This window comes from Phodopus roborovskii, unplaced genomic scaffold (genome assembly GCF_943737965.1).
Source record: "Phodopus roborovskii unplaced genomic scaffold, PHOROB, whole genome shotgun sequence".
Taxonomy (NCBI): Eukaryota; Metazoa; Chordata; class Mammalia; order Rodentia; family Cricetidae; genus Phodopus; species Phodopus roborovskii.
In genome coordinates this window covers 440,746-462,464 of record NW_026126446.1, presented here as the reverse complement: position 1 = coordinate 462,464, position 21,719 = coordinate 440,746, and the positions used below count along the sequence as shown (strand labels likewise).

Below are 21,719 nucleotides of genomic sequence, written 5' to 3'. Positions count from 1 at the left end.
GATGGTCTTAGATGACACTGTGAAAGGGTCATTCAGCTCCCCAAAGAGGTCCTGACCCACAGGTTGAGAACCATTGCAGAGCCGTGGCACTCATTCTGTAGATCAGGCTGGCCTCAAACTCACAGAGGTTGCCTGCTTCTGCCTCCAAAGTGCTGTGATTAAAGTCTTGCACTACCACACCCAGCTGCTACAGCCAAGACTTTGCACAGTTTTAGCATCTTACCCCTGGAGCATAGAGACATGATCAGAAAATGCTCACAAGTAAACGTCAGAGACACTCATTCCAAGAAGAGCACCAAGGTGGAGGACCCTTTGCTTCAGAGCTGAAAATGGGCCATGAAAACATTTACTTGAAATCTGGAACTGGAAAAATAGGGAAGGAAGTCACATTTTGGGGGAAAGATCCTTAATGCAGACAACTTCCAGGGGCCCACTCACTTCTAAAAATGTTAATCATTTCCAACCCAACCCTATCTTGCCTTGGGGAAACATTGTTCTGAATACAAAGAGTTTGGAAGAATAAAAATTTGTTTGGTCATATAAATTGTTTTTATGATCAGTATGTAAAATAACTCAGAAGACAAAGGCAAGATGACCTCTTTGAGCTCAAGGCCAATTTAGTCTACATAGTGAGTTTCAGGACAGCTGTCTCAACATACCCCACTTCTCCCCCCCCCCCCCCCGCCCAAAAAAAACCATTTAGATAGGGTTAAGAAATTGCCAGGCATGGTGGCACAGGCCTTTAATCCCAGCATTTGGGAGACAAAAGCAGGCAGATTTCTGTGAGTTCAAGGCCAGCCTGGTCTACATAGCGAGTTCCAGGACAGCCAAATCTATACAGACAAACCCTGTCTTTAAAATAGAAGGAAAGGAAGGAAGGAAAGAAGGAAGGAAGGAAGGAAGGAAGGAAATAGATTTCTCTATGTTTTCATTAAGACAGGAACTTGTTGTGAGGTCCATGCTGGCCTTGAACTCACTCTGTACATTGCCAGAGATCCTCCTGTCTCGGTTTCCCTAATGCTGGGATATTACAGTGGTATACTGTCACTACATTTTCAAGATATGGCTGACATTTTGATGGCTCATGATTTGAAATGCAAAAATGAACCCTTGAACCAGGCATTGGTGGTGCACACCTTTAATCCCAGCACTTAGGAGGTAGAGAGGCAGGTGGATCCCTGAGTTCCAGGCCAGTCTGGTCTACAGACCACATTCTGTTACACAGAGAAACCCTGTCTACACACACACACACACACACACACACACACACACACACACACACACACACACAAAGAAACCTGTCTATTGCTTTAAAACCTCCAGTTTTAAACAATAAGGCCAGAAAGAAGCCAACACCAGAGGTTAAGCTGAAGTTAGGGCAATGCAGTCCAAGTAGGAAATTAGCAACAGGCGGAGAAGCAGTAACAAATGAAGACACTGTGGCCAGAGCTTGTGGGTGGTGGGTGGTGTGGCCAGGATTTCCCCTTCTTGAGAATTGAAATCAGAATGTTTGCTTTCACCAAGTCTTGCTGGGAATGTGTCATGACTTTCATTTCTCCCCATCCTCCTGTCCTGGGATCACTTCATTCTGGTTGCTCCACCCAGCTGACCTAGCCCCTAGAGATGTCTTTCTTTAGACGTTTCTTCAATAAAAGAGGGGATGGGCATCATCAAGGGGCAGAGCCAGCTTTTAGCTCTGAAAACCCCATTCCTCTCTTTTCTGAGGAATAGGATACACCATATGAAAAAAATCACAGCACAAGGATGCTACTCCTACACAAAAACTCCCTCATTCTGTGAGACAGCTCATGGTGATGGATAGAGATCCAGCCACACTGGGGATGCTGCCTGCTCCTGAACTCACTGACATTGCCCCGTTTCCATTATCCACCCCACCCCTTCTTTCTAAATTCTAAAATCTCTTTCCAAGATGCCGCCCCCGGAATTTTTTTTCTTATTTGGAAGCAGAAAGGAACTAACCATCACATTTTACACACTTCATCTACTCAGCCAAGGAGAGGACTTCAGAGGCCATCATCGTATATGGTGGTAAACTGGGTTTCAGAAAGATTAAGAAAGCTGGTCAGAGTCCCAGGGCCACCAGGAAGCCCATATAACCTCAGAGTTGGAAGTCTGTCTTCTTGGATTTTGTAAAAAAAAAAAAAAAAAAAAAAAATTACGTGTATTGGTGTTTTGCCTGCATGCATATCTGTGCTCAGAAGCCAGAAGGGGATGTCAGATGTCTTGGAACTGGAGTTACAGATGGTTGTGAACAAACCACATGGATGCTAGGAATCAAACCTGGGGCCTCTGGGACAGAAGCCAGGGTTCTTAGTGGCTGAGCTGCCTCTCTAGCTCCTTCCTGGATGACTTTATCCTGTAGATTACAAACAGCTACCCAAGATTCTGTCCTTTGCTGTTATCTGCTAACACCCCGTATTATAATCATCACCTTCAGGCATCAGCCCTATCAAAATGACCCCTCAACCTCTTCCACTTGAGTTTTAAGTAGGATCTTGCTATGTAGCCTAGGATGGGCTTTCTGTTTTAGCCTCCCAAATGCTAAGATTACAGGTACCCATGATACCCAGCCCAGTCCATCACTCTATTCCCTTCTCATGCTCCAGTGTTTGCATCACAATCAATTAGACGCTCCAACATTCTGCCTGTTGCTCTGGCTATCTGATGTCAGTCATGAGAAGAGGTGACAGAAGTCACAGATTTGTGGGGCCGGGAGACAGGTCACAATACAGTGGGAGACATGCAGTCTGCAGATGAGGCTGGTAAACCGATCCTCAGTCCTTCACAAGAATGATGTCCCTCAATTGTTTGAATCATGTAATTATATCTTTATGCTATTAGCATGGATGTCTTGATGACTAATAGTCTGAACAGCATAACCACATGAAAACATCCCTGGAACACCTAGACTCTTCCAGCCTCTCCCAGAACTGGGAAAAGGCTCTGTGAAGCCTTAGCATGCACTGGTTCTTTAGGCTGCTGCTCTGTATTTTAACTAATAAAAACCCTTCTAGAGAACACAAACCAAGCCTGCAGAACAAGAACACAAGGGTTTTTGTTGCTTTGCATCTGTTCATGTGGTGTGCCTGCCTGTGTGGGTTCATGTGTATGTGGGCCAGAAGCTGATGTGGCTTCTTGACCACTCTCCACGATACATACAGAGAGGTAAGGTTTATTCCTGAACCTGGAGGTCAATTAGGCTTGTCTAATTGTCTAGCTAGCCAGCTTGCTCTGGGGAACACAACACAACACATGCTCGACAGTCAACATGGATTTTGAAGGATGCCCCTGCCCCCACCATAACCAAACTTGCTCTCCAGAAATTGTTACTCATGGTTTATTGAGGTCAGGCTTGGGAATGCCTCCAGTTCAGGAGAGGCCTGCCTGGACAGTGTCTGTGTGGTGCAGCTCAGTACCTCAGGCAGCAGGACCACCTAATCCTTCCTTAGGACTGATTTACCTTTCTTAGCTGTGGAAGTGATAAAATCGAAAAGGCTCAGGAAGCTGGGTGAGAGCTTCCAAAGGGAATGCTGGGTCTGTAGTAGGGGTCATTGCCATTAAGGGTTAGTTATTCTCCAAGTGCGGCCATTGCAGAATTCAGCCCCACCCAGGATGATAAACGATGTGTGGATGGGGCACAAGTACTTTACCTTCTCCAGCCTAGGGTAGCCCAAATGAAAGGAAGGTTTGAAAACAAATGATATGTCTGAGTCAGACCACGTTAGATCACTGATCAAAAGCATAAAATAAAGGGAAAGGGAGTAAACCAAACCACACTGTTACTCATGTTGATTATATCCAAATTTTTATTTTATGAACAAAAAACTTAAGACAATGATTTTAAATAATAAAACATGATATATTCTAGACACTTAATTGATTTTTTTTAAAAAGACAGTTTATTATAAATTTGGACTCCTACAGTTCTGCTGTGATACTTCGACATTTACAGTATTTCTTACTATTTTTCCTTCACTCCAAACTTGCTAAACAAAGAGTCACTCTCTGCATACTTGAAGCTCCACTTTCAGGAAATACTCCATGACCACATAAAACACAAACAGAACTTTTTTTTTTTTTTTTAAATATTTACAGAACACAAGAAGTTTGTCCAGCCATTTGGATTTTGTTTCTTTGCCCATACTGAGATCAACAAAAAAGCTAAGTAGTCAGCAAGATTTCACTCCAGCAGTGCAAAGGATGGCATCTACAAATGACAAACATGCTCAGCAAACCTCAACTCATGAAAGAGTGACTAAAAAATAAACACATAGTGGGTCATAACCAGACTGGTTTTCACTGTGCAACTTTCCTCGGGGGACGATATTACCTATTTCACAGAAAAAGAAAAAGAAAATAAAGAAAAAAAAAAAAAAAAGAAAGAAAAGAAAGAAATATGCATCCAAGCCTTTGCTTATAAAGAAAATGCCCTTCAAACAAATTCATCATAAGGCAAGAGAGGGAGAGGGAGAGAGAGAAATAGAGAGAGAGACAGAGACAGAGAAAGAGACAGAGACAGAGTGGGGGAAGCCAGGGGAAAGAGGGAAGGGAGGAGTTTGGCCCAGAAAAATGTGTGGTATGTATTTATAGTATATACACATTTACAGATATATTGCAATTTAGACCGTGTGTATAGTCGTTAGGCAAATGGACTGGCTCAGTAGGATAAAGTGTTCTCTGTAAGTAGGAAGTTATTGCTAATAGGCTACACGCTATGGACTGACACCGAAGCCACAATAACATAAAATATGAAGCTGCCATAGTGCTGGTGTTAGCAGCAGGCATCAGATGGACAACATGCCACCAAGTTCTGAAGGAAAAGCAAAATACCATGTAAAAAAGATGGGGAGGGGGGAGGCTGATGCACTGTCCCTTACATTTTTGCTTATTTTAAACAAAAGTCCAGTTCACCACAAGTTAAGCACAGGCTGACAAGCAAGTTTAGCTGAGTGATGGAGAGAGGAGAGTAAAGTAAGCATGCATTTACAGCCAGGCTGACCTAGACTACAGTCATACAAATGAAATACAAAAATCCAATTTAAATAAGACTAGACTATTGTAGTAAAAAAAAGAAAACAAAAACCCCAAAAAAAACCCCAAAAACAAAAACAAACAACACACACACACACACACACACACACACACACAGTAGACTCAGATACTGATTTTAAGAGCAAACCTCATCGTGTCCTCTCTTAATTCTCTACTGTAATTTATTTACTGATAGCTAGAATATTTACTTACTTAAAAAAGATATTAAATACCTATATCATGAAATTACATTCTTATTAACAATACAGACATACTGGGTAAGAAAATAGCTCCTGTGAACTGTGTCTGAAATGCATTTTCCTTACAACTATCAAAACATCCACTCACACTAGAACAAGATCACCCCCCACCCCCCACCCTGAAAAAAAAGCTAAGGAAAGATGGGGCAGGCTGGGCAAGGAGCAGGGAAGGAAAGATTCAGCTCTCCTAATTACAGCACAGTGATTAACATGGTTCAAGACAGAACCAACAACAGTTGGTCCAGAAGATGCCTTCAATTCATGGTTAGGATTAAAAACCAATCTCAGCCACTTTTGGTTCATTACAGTAAGACCAAAAAAAAAAAAAAAAAAAAAATCTCACAGATTCATATAAATACTAGACTCCAGCTCTTATTATTATTATTATTATTACTTTTTAAAGTTTTTTCCATTTGTTTTTGCAAGGCCTAGCTACCGTATTACAACTTCTAACTTCTATTTGCTCTGCAACAACTACAAGAGGTAGGCATAAAGCATGAAAAAGTTTCTCAGTCAGAACCTCCCTGTGTATCGTCATTCACTTCACACAGGGGAGGCCATGAGCTGTCCCCTTCTCTCACAGAGCTGCTATTGTCCTGCCCATACAGATCATAGAGTGAGCACACTCAGGTAAGAAACTTTCCCTACTGAAGGATACTGTCATAGTGTTTGCTGCAGAGCAGTCATGTATATGTGTGTGTGTGTGTGTGTGTGTGTATACACACATATGTATATATATGTATATATGTATTTATTTGTTTAAAAAAATAAACAAACACAACAACAAAAAAACAACCCAGTTTCCTAGAACCAATTGTGTTGATTCTCTACTTCCACAAAATATACTATTGGCCAAGACTACAGACCTGTTTTGTTTTTTTTTTTCCTTTTCACAGATGCGAGTGCCATGCAAATAAATTAAAGAGTAGATACCAAAACATACATGTGATAAAACTACTGAAGGTAGATCTTTAAAAGCATTTCTATAAACATAATTTATAATACTTCTGTTCCGTCCAGTCCATACAGTTGCAAAGCTCATGTTACACGTCAAGGATTTCCTCTGCTGTTCCTCCACAACGCAACCTGTAGCGACCAGTTCTCCAGCTTATAGTAGGGTCCCATAATGCCGACAAGAAAATGTATATTGTCATGGATTCACGGATGAACCAAGCCACAGCATAATCAAGTTTTGAAAAACACAGTGTGCCACCCTAAGAATTAAAAGTAAAAAATCAGTTTTATTTCCTGTCAGACTAAATGCAAAGTGAAAGAATAAAAGTCTAGGCTGGTGAGATGGCTCAGCAAGGAAAGGTACCTGCTAGCAAAGTCTGATGACCTGAGTTCAGTCCCCAGAACCCATCTACCCATCTGGTAGAAGGGAGGAAAGGCTTGCACGTGGGAGCAAGGAGACCTCTCTCTCTCTCTCTTCCCCCCCACCTCTCTCCCTCTCCCCCCCTCTCTCACTCACACACACCACTCTTGGCACCACAAAAATCGAAGGTGACTCCTTGGGTGAGATAATTACCTTACAATATAGTCTAAGGAAATGCCCATTATTAGTAAAAGCAGCATTAAAATAACTGCAGTCTCAGTTTGAGTATTTATTTGCTTAACATTTTTTTTTTTTTTTGAACTGACTATAAGTTCCAAATTTTGCTTAATTTTATGTCTGCATTTTATTCTTCAATGTGACTGGGATTTTTTTCAACCTATTCTACATTAAAATAGTTTTGGTCTGTCACCAAATTACTCCGAGCCCTTTCTTGTTGTATGTACATACCTGGACACCCCTGAGTTGAATGTAGTCAAATATAAACCAAGCCAGGCAATGGCACATGAAGAAAACCATGATATCCCATCTGAACACATGGTGGGCTGCCCACCCAATAATTAAACTGGCAACAAAGCATTCTGAAATTGGCTCACAAATTATTGTAGCAGGAAGCATGTTAATCCTCAATTTGGTCCACCTGAAGAAACAAAGTGCAAAATGGATTTTCTTTAAGACAACATCCTGGTTGTAAAAGTAACCACCTGACCCCACTCCTACCACGACAGACCCTCACCAACTACCCCCACCAACCACCCCCAGCACCACAGACCCCCATCAACCACTCCCACATAAATGATCAACTTTTAACCCTGTCACAGAAAGGCTATCTATCTTGGAAGTAGCTCTTTAGACCATGTTGGCTTCGAACTCACAGAGATTCACCTGCCTCTGCCTTCTGAGTGCTGGGATTAAAGGTGTGTGCCACCACCTCCAGAATTCTTTTTTCTTTCTTTTTTTTAACTTGGCTGGAGTGACAGACATGGTGCCCAGACTCTTCTATTTTTGGTTGTGAGCCTAGTTGGTTTTTTTGTTTTTTGTTTTTTTTAAATGAGCTTAGTTTTTAACGGCTGAGCCATCTCTCCAGGCCTCAGACTTGCTTTTATGAATCTCTTTTCTATTTTTATTTAGTAAATAAAACTGGCTATACATTCATTTACATAATCTATACCCTGAGAAATACAGAGTTTAGTTTCAACATCTTTTGTTGTTTTAAAAATATTTCAGTATTACTAAGAAAATATATTTAGGCATTAAATTTCTCTTAATACAGAACTTAAACTCTGTTTCCTGGAAGCAAATTAATCTTTAGATGTATTCTTTTTTTTTTTTAAGACAGGGTCTCTATTATGTAGCTCTGGCTATTCTAGAACACACTATGACCAGGCTGACCTCAAACTCATAGAGATTCGCCTTCCTCTGCCTTCAACGTGCTAGGATTCAAGGTATGTGCCACGATGCCTGGCACTAGATTTGTTTTTTAAATCATATTATATGTACCATGTGGCAAATCACACATGCACATTCCTTTTAACAAGGTATAAAATGTTAGCTTATTGATTTACCTGATCATTCTGGATTGAAATTGAGAAATTGAGTATGAACCAGAGTTTTGCATAGCAACTTGAGTAGACATTGCAAACCTCCAACCTCTGAAAATAAAGACAATGATAATATGATCTATGTTGATGGACACATTCAAGCCTGACTGGTTCTGCATTTGTTAGTCACTGTCAGAGTAAGCAGCTGCTGGTATTCATGACAAGCTTGGTATTTCGGAGCAATTGCAATATCCCACAACTGTATCACATTCTGACCAGGAAGAACTACATTCCCTAGGTTTATAGTTCAAGAAACTTAAGCCATTCTCAAAGTACTCAGTGAGAAGAGATCTGCACTCAACCGTTTTGTCTCTGGTTGCTCTTCCTGTGCGTGTGCATGCATGCGTGTGAGTGTGCATTCAACAAGAAAAGTTACCAAGTGATACTGTGTCTCACAGGAGATACTAGGTGACCATGAACCTCATAAACACCATATGGAAGGACTTTGAATATATTCTTCATCAAAAGAAATTTTTTAAAATAAGAGATCATACAAGGAAGTGATCTCCTTTAAACCCAAACACGGTATCTGTGATGGAGAAATGCTAAGTCATGAAATAATGTGCTAAGAAATGTCAAAGTTTGGGGCTGAAGAGCTAGCTCAGTGGTTTAAGAGTATTTATAACTCTTGCACAGGACCTAGGTTTGATTCCCAGCACTCACATGGTGGCACACAACCACCAGGTTCCAGGGGATTAGATGCCCTCTTCTGACCTCCAGACCTCCAGGGACACCGGATGCACACATGGTGTACATTTGTGTAGTAAGTTCATTTTCAAAAACTACCAAGATGCTTAATTTTTCTCACACACACACAGGAATGTCTACCTATATTCTCTCTAAAGCTTCCTGTTAGCTACTTCACACGCCAGCAGCTGCAGGAAAAGGGGGAAGGTCCTTGCTTCATTAGTACCTATCTATGAATACTGAACATGAATGCTCTGCCAAAATTACTAATTTTTATATTCATGAGCAGAAATAATAAAATAGCCTGAATCCATGCTGGAACAGAAAGAACAAGCCAATAGAAATAAGCTAGAAACTTAAAAAAAAAAAAAAAAAATCAGTTTTCTTACCGGTCAGCTATTGCTTTGGCCATAAAGTAATCTTCAGCAATGTACTGAGCAAAGGCTATCAGCCCTCCAGCCTGATCTAGCACATCCTTCCTCATTAAACAAGACATTCCTGTCACACATTTGAAGCCAGTGACATTGGCAGAGATATAGGATCTTGGGTGTGAAGTTCCAAAATATACCTGCCCAAGAAAACAGTGACATGATCAATTAGGCTTTAATGTAATGTTAAAAGTACTCTGTTAAATATGATTGAGTATCCTAGTATGCTCACATTAGCCCCCTGAATAAAAAGCCCACAAGTGTATTACTATAGTACAAGCAGTTACTGATTCATTTGGCTGACTACTCTTACTAGCATCATTATTGAAAAATAGTTACTTCCAGAGAGAAAAGCATATTCTACACTTGGATAAATATTATCTTTTCTAAAATTGATAATGGAATTTGGATACAAAAAAGAATAGATATTAATTGGCATATAAAATATCAAAAAATACTTAATATCTCCCTATTTTATAATATTCAATGGCATGTATGTGTGCATATGAGAATGTATATATATACCCAGACCACATATAGGTATACCAATGTTCGGGATAATTCTATTTCTTCTTAAAGTTATTTTTAACTTGGTGTATTCATGTAAGTATGTGTGGGGGTTACAGGTGCTGTGGAGGCTAGAGGGTAAGAATCTTATGATAATGGGAATTACAGGATATTGTGAGCTGCCCACCTTGGGCGCTGAGAACCCAATTCTGGTCCTCTGCAACAACAGTACTTACTCTTAACTGCTGAACCATTTCTCCAGCCCCTAATCTCTTACTGTCCTTTCTCTCTAACACCTTGAAGTCCTGAGATACGCAAGTTGATACATCTACAGGGGACTGACTGCCACCCTTCTACATGCATACACTTGAACACACATATAGACACTCACCCTCCTACACCTGAACACATACACACACCTGAACACATACACACACCTGAACACACATATACACACTCACCCTCCTATATACATACACCTGAACACATACACACACCTGAACACACATATACACACTCACCCTCCTACATACATACACCTGAACACACATATTCACACTCACCCTCCTACATGCATGCACCTGAATACGCATATACACACATGAGAGTCAGAGACAGATCAAATTACCAAAGGTCAAGTCAAAGTTCCAACAATAATGCGCCTTTACCCTTTCAGATTTGTGACAACCAGAAAAATAATCAAGTGAATATAAGATATATTGAAGAGAAAGTGGATAGACATCAAAACTGAAACCGAGTCTTTTTCCCTTTTGACACAAAGACAAGTCTTGCTTTCTGTTTAAAAGTATAGTAGATATGACAGATTAGGAGTTAGCTAATAAAACTGTCCTTTGTGAAGCTTTAATATGGGAAAAGCCAATGAAGTGAAAAAACTAATATATAAATTGCTTCTAGAGTACACTTTCAACCATGTTTTCTAAAGGGCACATATGAAAAACATAAAAACAAAACCCATCACAATGTGTGCCAAAAATGACCGAATGAAACTAAACCTTAATTGCTGTAATTAGTGGGTAGTGGGGTTGTATGCTTCTGTGTCTCCATAATGTATCACCCCCTACAGACAGGAGGAAGAGGAGAAGAGGAGGAAGAAGAAGAGGAGGAAGACATGTTTTTCAAGATAATTTATTTTAAAAGGAAAAGGTATTTTGTTTTTTTAAATAAAGACTTGCAAGAACATTGTTTTCTTGTTATTTGAAGTGCTTTATAATATGTCACAAAATACTTTTCAGTTTAAAAGGATATATGTAAGTCAATAATCTGGAATAAATGTCTACAAGTCAGTAAACACGTTATGGAGGAAAAAATGCATGTTCAGCAGGTGGCAATGCCACCAGCAGTTTCCTATGCAGAGCCGCTCCTGTCAGGGTAAGGGCAGCTGGCAGTAGGGGACCCTAGGGACCTGAGGACTTCCTCCCAGGAACCAGAGTGCTCTCTGCAGGCTCCCACATGGGCAATACAGCTAAGGTCAGGTAGCCCCATCTGAGAGAGAACAATGAGCCGGTGTCACAATTTTACACACTGTACTTACCTGCTCTAACGTGGCAGCAAAGCCCTGTCTGTCCGCTACATAAGGCAGCCCATGAACCAAGCCCACCTTCTCCGTCATCTGATTGACCATGTCAGTTAATGTGTCAGGAATGACTAAAATTTAGGGGGATGGGGGGGAGGCGGGAATAGGGAAAGGAAACAAAACACAATTTTTTAGTGAAACGTCCAGTAATGTAATATTTTGTAAACTAATAGATTCTTTTGGACATTTGGATTCAATAAATAGCAATCATTTATTCTGAGAACACAAAACTTCAAAAAGCTATACATTTTTAACCTGACAGGTAGAGGCCTAATATGTGCCAGAGGCAGTTTCTGTTTTCTTGACTTAATGTAAGTCAACAGTCTAGAACCACCTTCTACGACTCAACGCGAGAATAGTTCAGAGGCAGAAGGTAGTTCAGCTGGCATTGACCTTGGAAACCTGAGAACTTCCTTCCTAATGAGGTACCAGCAGCCTCTATGTCAGAACCTCCAACTGAATGAAGCCAATGTCCTATAGTACAATCAGGAGTAGGTCAAAAGGCCTCAGGTCTTCATACATCTTCAACCACAGGAGTGCGTCTGCTTTCTCTGTGGGAGTAAGATGCACCTGATCCCACCACAGGGTTGCAAAGGCATAAATTAAATGAACATAACCTAAATTTACAAACATGAAGATTGGATATGAATTTGGGCCATGGGTCCTCAATTTGTAACATTGCTCATTAATTTGTAAGGATACTGAATATCAATTTTCAAATTTTTATCTTAGTAATGAAAAATTTGAACCAATGTCCAACCTTCAAATGGTAAACACTTCAAATCCTACACGACTGTTTTTATTTCCTTCTATTCGTTAAGAACTACATGGTATAAAACAAAAAGAGCTGTGTCTGTGTTTTAAATGCCCATATGACAATAGGGCCTCAGGATGCAGGCCTGGCTACTCGGATAGGTCAGGGCTGCGGCCACAGCTCAGGGGCACAGAGCACTTGCTGGTCATGCATGAGGCCTGTGTTCAATCCCCAGCACTTCAAGATACAAAATTCTCCCCTATTTTAGAAAGTGGTTCTCAACCAGGAACAATTCTTCCTAAGTAACATTTGGAAAATTGAGAAGGGGGAAGGATGCTGGTGGCAGCCAGCAGGTCGGAGGAGCCAGGCATGATGACAACATTTTCTCAGTGACAAACTCTTCAGGCCACTCTGTCACTAGGACTGAGGATGAGGAACTCAATCTAACAAAAATACCATAAAGCTTAATACAAATGTTTACACTTATAAATCCCAAGTTAGGTATGTAAAAGGCTTTTGCAACAGGCAAGGTGGCTCCTACCTATAGCTCCAGTAGTCAGAAGGGAAAAGCAAAAATAGCCACAGGTTCAAGGTCAGTCTGGTCTACATGGTGAATTCCAAGGCTGCATAATGTGACTCTGTCTCAAAAGGCCTCAAAAATAACTATTTTAAAAGCTAAACTAGAACAAGCAAGCAAGTAAACAAACAAAAAAACCTTCTTGCTAAAAATCTAAATTTTAAAAAAAAAAAGACTGCTTTTTAATAATTTTATGTATTTTGGAGAACATGAGCTCATTAATCTGACTCTTTGGGTAAATAGTTTACTAAAGATACAAGCAAAAGTGCCCAACAAATAAGAAATGTTACACCAGAGCAAGGCTATACTGTGCATGGGATAATGGATCATGACTACTTTTTTTAATGGTTGAAACTTTCTCTTCACAATGTAGGTGTTTTAATACATGTAACATCCAGGTTAGCTTAAAAAATTAAAATCTTAGTGAGCAAAACTGACATAAAGCCATAAGTAATGATGAAGTAAATTTTCAAGCAAACCAAAGATTAGTAAACAATATAATTTCAAGATGTTTTTGACATTTTATTATTAAATGAGTAATTGTATAAAATAAAAAAAACCCTCACCTCTTATTCCACTATCACAGATCCATATGAGATCATATTTTGCAACTTCATATCCTGGCATCAAATTATTAATTTTAGGATTAATGCCAACCTTTTTGCCACCTAAAAATGCAAAGGCATAATAATAACACATTTATATAATGCTGGAAACACTATAAAGATACACAATGGAGAAAGAATACTGTCATGTTTCATAATTTAAACATTTTTAAATATCTCCCCTTACTCATATCTCTAAAAATGACTCATTCACAAAAGGAGAATTTTGACTTTATCTTTGACAATAACACAGTCTGTTTCCTTGTCTGCAAATTCTTCCACTAACACTATGGGCACATTACAACTATGTAACACATTACAACGTAATGATATTAAAACAGCCATGTGCTGTGTATCTGAACACTGCTAAGATTCCTCATCACAAACCAGTATGTTAAGTATACATGTTAATTAATTTGATTTAGCCATTCAACAGTATATACATATTTTAAAACATCATACTATACATTATGGGCAATATGAGAGAGACAGCTAAAACTAAGGGTCAATTGAGGGGGGCATATGGAAACCTAATATAGTAGAAGGTTCTCAAAATATGCGCATATATGAAAGAAACCTAATAGGATTCACCAAATAATGGGAGACAAAGCCCCAATTAGACACCTCTCCCTACCCAATGAAACCTTCGGTGTGGGGAATGGATTACAACTGATTAAGTTGTTGGCCAAAGGGGTCCCTTAAAATCCTGCAAGAAACCCAGGCTACTGGCTGCTCTCTACAAATTGATGGTGAGTCCCTACTGTTGAAGGCAACCGCTACATAACTCACTTAACATGGAGAGGTCGAGCTGGTGACTGCCTGCCTCAAGCCTTCACCCCTACTGGCTAGTGTTCATAGTACTAGAAGGTACTCTGTACACTACCAGAGGAGAAAGGAAAACACTTGCCTGCAAGACATGCTGGTACAACAGGGGCACAAAATTTGTGCAAGTAACTAAGTAAGGCCCATTCCATGAGATGGAACCCATGCCCACCACTACTCAGGTGGCCTACAGCCTGAGAATAGATGAACCATAGACTGAGGGGAAGATCAAAATAGAAAAAAAGGGGGAAAAAAAGATTTTATAAAAAAAAAAAAAAAAAAAAAAAATATAAAAACAAAACAACAAACACTCATGCCTGATTATTGAGTAACATGTTATTTGTGTGTATGTCATTTGGTAACCAAGACTTTAGAACCATATCCATCCTGTCCCCACTCCCCAGAAAACACACTTAGAGCAAGCACACAGTCTGGCTTTACTGAGCAAGCGCCTAACCCTGAGTTTAATGCAGAGCAGATCACTGACACCGAAAATTACCAAAGCAAAATGGCCAACACAAACTTTGTATTTACCTATAAATAATCTAGCATCAACATTCGGGTATTTTCCAAGCAGTTTCTTACACACGTCGATGGCTGGATCATCATGATCTTGTACACAAAGGAGCACTTCATACTAGTCAAAAGCAGAAATGCAATATTGATTAACCTCATTGTTATCATTATTAACATTAGTAAACTGTAAGGAAAAGAAGAAACTATGTACATAAAGTTTACAAGCTTAGGGAGAAATCCTAAGGCACACAGATGCTCATGACAAGTATGGCTTGGGTGGAGACAGCTTCTCCAGGCCAGGGACCTGTCTGTCAGCATCAGGAGGAGCCTGGCAGTGCCTGGCAGACCCCACCCCAGTGACAACCTGCATATCAAGCTTGTTCATGACCTGAACCACTGAGCACACATTTGATGCTTAGGAGATGTGCAGGAGTATAAAAACTACACCAAGAGGAAGCAAAGCCAAGCACACTCCTTACTCTCCAGAACTCTGCCCTGGAATGTAGCATCACTACAAATTACAAATGGTGTCTCGGAAAGAACAAAGTGAGATTGGAGTTCTTCTGTTTTTAAATTTTATTTTGCTGTTTAAATTTTTTTTTTTTTTTAGATAAAATAGTATTTGACTCAATACTTACTACCCTGAAAAGCATACTTCACTGACCTAGTAAGTATGAAAACATCCAGAATTTCATTTTGCTTGATGGCATTTCGTTGGAAAGGCATTTCTGATAGCTTGCATGGCCCTGCCACAACTGTCCTGTAACTTCTGAAGTGCTTACATCACAGGGGCTCACTCAAGCCACAGGGAAGCCCACTGTTTGCTTCTTTATACAAACAAAAGAAGCAGAAACAAAATGTTCACGATGCCTCTGGCATGCATCTTATCTCATCAAAAACTGGCAGAAAAGGTATCTGAGGTTGAGCCACAAGAGGACTAGAACCAAAGTCAGTAAAGTGGGGATCCTGATTTTTAATTTAAAAAGTCCTAATAATTAAGAAGATGGTGAAAACAAAGAATGGGTCCCTCATGATTCCTACCTCTTTATTCAAATTCTATCCATTATCTATTTCAGTGATGACTGATCAAAAGTGCTACTCAAGAAGGGTTAAACCAATTATTAGTCATCTGGCCTCAAAAGACCAGATGAAAGTCTGAGAGAGCAAAGGCTGCCATCCCTACCACACCCCTGACACGTCCCAGAGGGCCAGGCCTACAAGCTTCCCCATCTCTCAAAACACTTAGTAGAAGAAGACCATGCCCTTAATAATGAAGATTAGGAAAAAAAAAAAAAAATATGAAGAATAGAAAAATTAAGTGACTTTCTAAGTGGCAAAAACAAAGCTAGCTTTCTTCCTCTCTATTAAGCTGCTCAGCCAGGCACACCCTAAAGAATTCCTTGCTTATGCTTTACAATATGCACACTTCACAGGTGTGAATAAGCAAAGTGGAGGAAAGTGCTTCTAAGTAATGACTCTGTAAGACACTAAGTAAGGGGAAGAGACTTATTGTGGTTTTCTTCCCAGAAACACAAAACTTTATAAAATGTAACAGCAAAATATATTCAATGGGAAGAGAAAACATAAACCATAAACCAGGTCACACCAAAATCTTAATAAAAAAAAGATTGTGTGTCTGAGTGTCTGTGTGTGTGTGTCTCTGTGTGTCTGTATGTACCTGTGGAGGCCATTAAGAGTCCGGATTTTCTGGAGTTAGTTATGGGCAGTTGTGAGATACCAGGAATTAAACTTAGGTCTCTATAAGAGCAATTCTATCCAATTGAAGGAAGCGTTCTAAGTGTTTTCTGAAGCATCGCACTATAACAAGGTATCACCTCTGTGTCCTTTTATTTGCTAGGAATCTCTACACTAAAACAGTCCAATCCCTCCAATAATAACTGGCAAAATAATAGAAATGGTTAAATGTTTCCTAGCTGATACATTAAAATAACTTTTGGGGGCAATTTTTACATTCTAGAAGACTGGACACATATACATTTTAAAAATACAGTACATGTTAAAATATACCTTTAAGATATTTTAAGAGAGGCTGGAGAGATGGACAAAATACCATTCAAAACAGAATTTTAAGCGGTGGTTCTGGAAGTTGAAACCAGGGCCCTATACATGCTAAACACACACTCTTATTACCAAGCCACACCCTAAGTCCTAAAATATGTTTTAATATGTAAACGAATTATATTGCACATCAAGCAAAATAACTCCCCTCCCCATTTGCTTCTTGTAGCCTACACTGGCTCCCAGTTCCCTGTGTGCCAGGGACTATGGCTTTTAGGCCGTATCCACACCTAGTTTATGCTACACTGGTGGGAGCTCAGAGCTTCTGCACGCTGGCAGGCAAGTGCTCCACAGAGGCACATCCTACCCTCAAGTACACACATGCACACATATATATCTTGAGCTACTACTTATAAAGAACTTCATACTATAGGTTTTACAGAATTTTATATGTGAATTACAATAAAATATAAATCCTGTAACTGAACTTGGATTCTTAGTCCCTAGAGCAGTTGGTGGTCCAGAGCAAGTGACAGGTCCACTTGGGAGTTTGTTCATCTGGGTAACTTCTGAGTGGGGGGCAAAAAAAAAAAAAAAAAAAAAGAGAGAGAGAGAGAGAACAGAAAGGGGAGGTTTTTAAAGAAGATACCTCTAAATTCAAAGTTTTGAAAGATGATATTGAATATGTTGTCTGTACTCAAGAACCAGATGGTTTTGTGCTACACTTACCATGGTGTTAATATGTTTCAAGTAAAATACTGTCAGAATGAAAGTCTCCTTTAGACGCAGGTACATTACGGATTTCTCCGGCTTTCAACTTCAGAAACTAAACGACTAGAAACTGCCTCTGGTGTATGCTATTACTCATTCCATACTGAAGACTAACACAGCTTTTCTCTTCCACCAATTTAAATACACCAGGATACTACAGGACATGAAAAGAGCCACATGGAATTAGTTCTTTGAGCTTTGATGGGACGATGGCAGCAAAACCAAAATGTTACAAGCACTCGGGGTGGATATCTCACTATAGTGAGGTTACACTCCACATCAGAAACACGCGGATGCTAAGGCACATGCCAAGATCTGTTCATAATCAACAAAATTTCTTTTCATTCACAAAAAGTAAAGTTTGCTTTACATTCACTTATTGAATATGAGCTTGAAAACCTTCCAACTTTCTCAATGCAAGCAAGCTTACTTTAATTTTATGAATATAAAAAAAAAATCAGCACTTCTGCCTTCTATATAGTGTTAAAATTCCCACAGTCTAGTCCATCTCTCATGGGCACAGCACTACACTTACTTTGGGATAATCCAGTTCAAAGAATGTCTCCAAGTTGTTGATTAGGTTAGGATCCACCCCCTTCAATGGTTTCAGAAGAGAGACACCAGGGAGCTTGCTATATGGCTGCTTGTCTGTTGCCTTCTTGTTGAGGTGTAATCGGCTAAAAACCAAAAACAGCACAAGAGTCATAGTTAGAGGATATGTTGGTGAGAAACGAAAAGGAAGCATACACTGGCACACTGATACATTACTAAACTCTAGCAGGATTTTTCTGTTCTTTCCTTTCTTTGTTTTTTGAAGCAGAGTTGGGGCTAAATATTTTAATAAAGACTTTTAATTAAGCACAAGGGTCAAAAGAAAGAGAGGCAGGCAGAATAAAGCAAGACACACCCAAAGGCATTGGTTTGGGCACTACTTCAGAGGCAGCTGCTTTTGTTTTTAGGTTTTTGTTGTTGTTGTTGTTTGTTTATTTAAAGACAGGGTCTTGTATAGCCAAGGACACCCTTGAACCTTGAGCTTCTTGCTTTTAAGTATTAGGATTGCAAGCATGCACCACCATGCCCAGTTTACAGGATCAAACCCAGGTTTTCATTCATGCTAGCCGAACCCTCTACCAACTGTGTAACATCCCAGTACTAAGATGAGAATTTTCAAAGCTGACATCTTTCTGAAAAGGAGACCTGATAGTGAAGAGAAAATGAACAAAAAAAGCCTTCAGTACAGGAAAACTAGAAGGAAGCAGAATGGATGTCCCAATGAAGACCAGCACACAAATGCACCCTGCATGCTTGTCATTCATTGCTGTACCCTCAGTGCTTAGTAACCATGGGGTCACTCACAGAGTAGGTGTCACAGAGCAGGCATTCGGTAGAAGCATACTGAAGAAATGAATGGCAGGCAGAGGGAGACAGCTTAGTAGGTGAGATGTCTGCTTTGCAAGCAGGAAGTTCAGATTCCCTCTTGCTGACATGAATGTCCTACCTCTCAGACTGCCAAGAAGTAACCAGAGAGCTATTAAAGCAGGTAAAGCCTTTACATGTACTATATGTACCAAAAGACCATGGAAATGTAATGAGCACACTTTGAGAAATTACTATAAAGCAGCAGCAGGCAGGCTGTACATAAATAAGCAAGAGAATAAGGCAAATGGAATGTCTAATGGCAATAAGCTCAGGCTGGCAGGGTAGAAAAGAAGGTTGAAGGAAGGAAAACAAACAAAACAAAAACAACTCAGATTAAAAAAAAAAAAAAAAAAAAAAGATACCAGAAGATAACACCAGCACTACCAGTTCACAGAGAAGCTGGCTCAGGTTCACATCACGGGTCCATGCCAAAGACAATACTTCTCCTAATGAAGGACACCCAGCCAACTGGAGAAGATAGGATGTGCCGAGTTAGCATCAGTCGGAAGAGATGTTATTCAACAGTGTGGTGGATTTTCTCCCTCTATACTTCTTAGCATAGTGCAGGTCCATCTCATTAGCCAGTCTCCAGGCAGTCAGCAGTAATTAGATATGAGAGCACTCATGGGTCCATATACAAGGTGTCCTAGGACCCAGGTGTCTCCATACTAACATCTCTGCAATCAATGGCATCTTAGACCTGCTCCAGCCAGAAGGCCATCCTGCCAGGAGTGTGAAGGAAGACCAACCGAGACCTTCTTCTGGCAGACCAAAAGCACCATTAGTATCCTCACATCTTCAATTCAGAGAACTGCACTACAGATACTACACATGCATGGATGACTTGGTACACCAGCGACAGTGCCCCATGAAGACCAGTCAGCTTAGGTTTGCAGAGGAAGGTGGAGTGCACCGCAGTAAGCGCCTGTGGTAGAATGCTATTTTAAGGTGTGTGACTTCTGTCCATGCAGCATTTGTTTAACTCAGTGAAGCTGTGATTCTTTGCCTGTCTAAGACACCTGATGTCCTAATAAAGACCTGAGTGGGCCCAGCATGCAATTGCAGAGGAGGAATGAGACACTGTCAAGACAACCAGGAATACAGACATAAAAAGAACCAAGTGCAAAGCATGCAACTATGCCAGTGGCTCTCAGTCTGTGGGTCACCACCCCTTGGGGGCTGAACGACCCTTCACAGGGGTCACCTAAGACTACTGCAAAACAGGTATTTACGTTACAGTTCACAACAGTAGCAAAATTACAGTTATGAAGTAGCAATGAAAATCACTGTATGGTGGGGGTCACCTCAACATGAGGAACTGTATTAAAGGGTTGCAACGTTAGGGAGGTGGAGAACCGCTGCTTTATACCAGGAGCAGCTCAAAGGTCAGATAAGACAAAAAACTGCACACAGCAGTCGAAGACACAACTGGACATCGGATTTGAGGAAACTACCCAGAATAAAGGCAAAACATAGACAAAAACCCAGAAAATATGTGTTTTTGTCATTTGAGACAGGGTTTCTCTGTGTAGTCCTGGCTGTCCTGGAATCCGCTCTGTAGGTCCACCTGCCTCTGCCTCCCCGAGTGCTGGGATTAGAGGCATGTGGCACCACCACCCAGCTAAAAGAACATGTTTTATTGTAACATGTTTCTACTAGGACAGCATATACCTTGATCATACTCACTGCTCCTCATAGCTTTCTCTTGTATCCCTCCTTTTGTCCCTATCTGTCCCTAGAGTCCCCCATTCTGTTTTTATGCCTTATTATTACATTACTATTATTATTATTAGGTCTCAGGAAGCCGTATGTCTAGAGATGAGCTCAATGCTGAACTACAGGAGGATTTCCAGTGGCTTTCCCAGCATCCCCTCAGATATGTGTGAAAGGGATTCTCCATGCCCAAAAGGAGTCCTTTCCCCTGCCTCTCTCTCTGGCAGGAGAGGCAGGCACCAGTGGCTGCACATCAAAGCCCATGCTGGCTCCAGGCTCCCTCAGTTTCTACTCAAGTACCTGTTATACGGTTCAGAAGCTGGCGACCCTCCCACTGGTGCAGATACCCACTTGTTCTCCATGTAACAGCAACGTTATCCCCCTCTAATCAGTTATCTTCAGTGTTCTCTCTTGCTTTCTTTTGGATAGTGCTGGCCATGTCCAGTCTGCTTGCTTTCTCTTTGCTCTGGACTCTTCCAGATTCTTCTGGATGTTCTCTCTTATTCCCTTAGCTGGGTGGTGGTAGCACACACCTTTTATCCCAGCACTCTGGAGGCAGAGGCAGGCAGATCTCTGAGCTTGAGGCCAGCCTGGTCTACAAAGCTACACAGAGAAACCCTGTCTCGAAAAATTAAAAAAAAAAAAAAAAATACAGAAAAAAAGAAAACTTCCCCCTAATGATGGTGTGGTCACATGGTCATGAGGGCAGCCCACTTTTCTGTGCTTCGTTTGAGTCTGGCTAATTCCTCTTAACATGACGATCTCCATCCAGTTCCACCCCTCTCTCCTGCAGATGACATAATTTCATCATTGTTGTGTGTGGCTGAATAAAACATATGCCATATTTTCTTTACCTGTTCATCTGCTGATAGATAACTAGTCAGGCACTGTAGCTTGGCTATTGCAAATATGCCTCAATAAATGAGTCTGTAGGGACATCTACTCACTATGGGCTGACTGAACGCTCTGCTACCCACCCAGAAGTGCAATGTTATTTTCAGTTTGAGGAACCCCCTATACTGGTGAAATCTAGTGATTCATACCTGTTGGTCCACTGAGTG

General features: G+C 40.5%; 1 protein-coding gene across 1 annotated transcript in view; it reads right to left on the bottom strand.

The window, feature by feature from the left end:
* Positions 1–6,179: 6,179 nt before the first annotated feature.
* Ugcg (UDP-glucose ceramide glucosyltransferase) overlaps positions 6,180–21,719 on the bottom strand; it is a 29,745-nt gene continuing 14,205 nt past the window's right edge. The window contains exons 2-9 of the mRNA XM_051187876.1: positions 18,062–18,203; positions 14,755–14,857; positions 13,360–13,461; positions 11,421–11,533; positions 9,323–9,501; positions 8,211–8,297; positions 7,096–7,285; positions 6,180–6,526 (exon numbers count right to left, since the gene is read on the bottom strand). Of these exons, the coding sequence (XP_051043833.1) occupies positions 6,356–6,526; positions 7,096–7,285; positions 8,211–8,297; positions 9,323–9,501; positions 11,421–11,533; positions 13,360–13,461; positions 14,755–14,857; positions 18,062–18,203 (1,087 nt within the window). The 3' untranslated portion in view covers positions 6,180–6,355. The remainder of the gene's footprint in view (positions 6,527–7,095; positions 7,286–8,210; positions 8,298–9,322; positions 9,502–11,420; positions 11,534–13,359; positions 13,462–14,754; positions 14,858–18,061; positions 18,204–21,719) is intronic.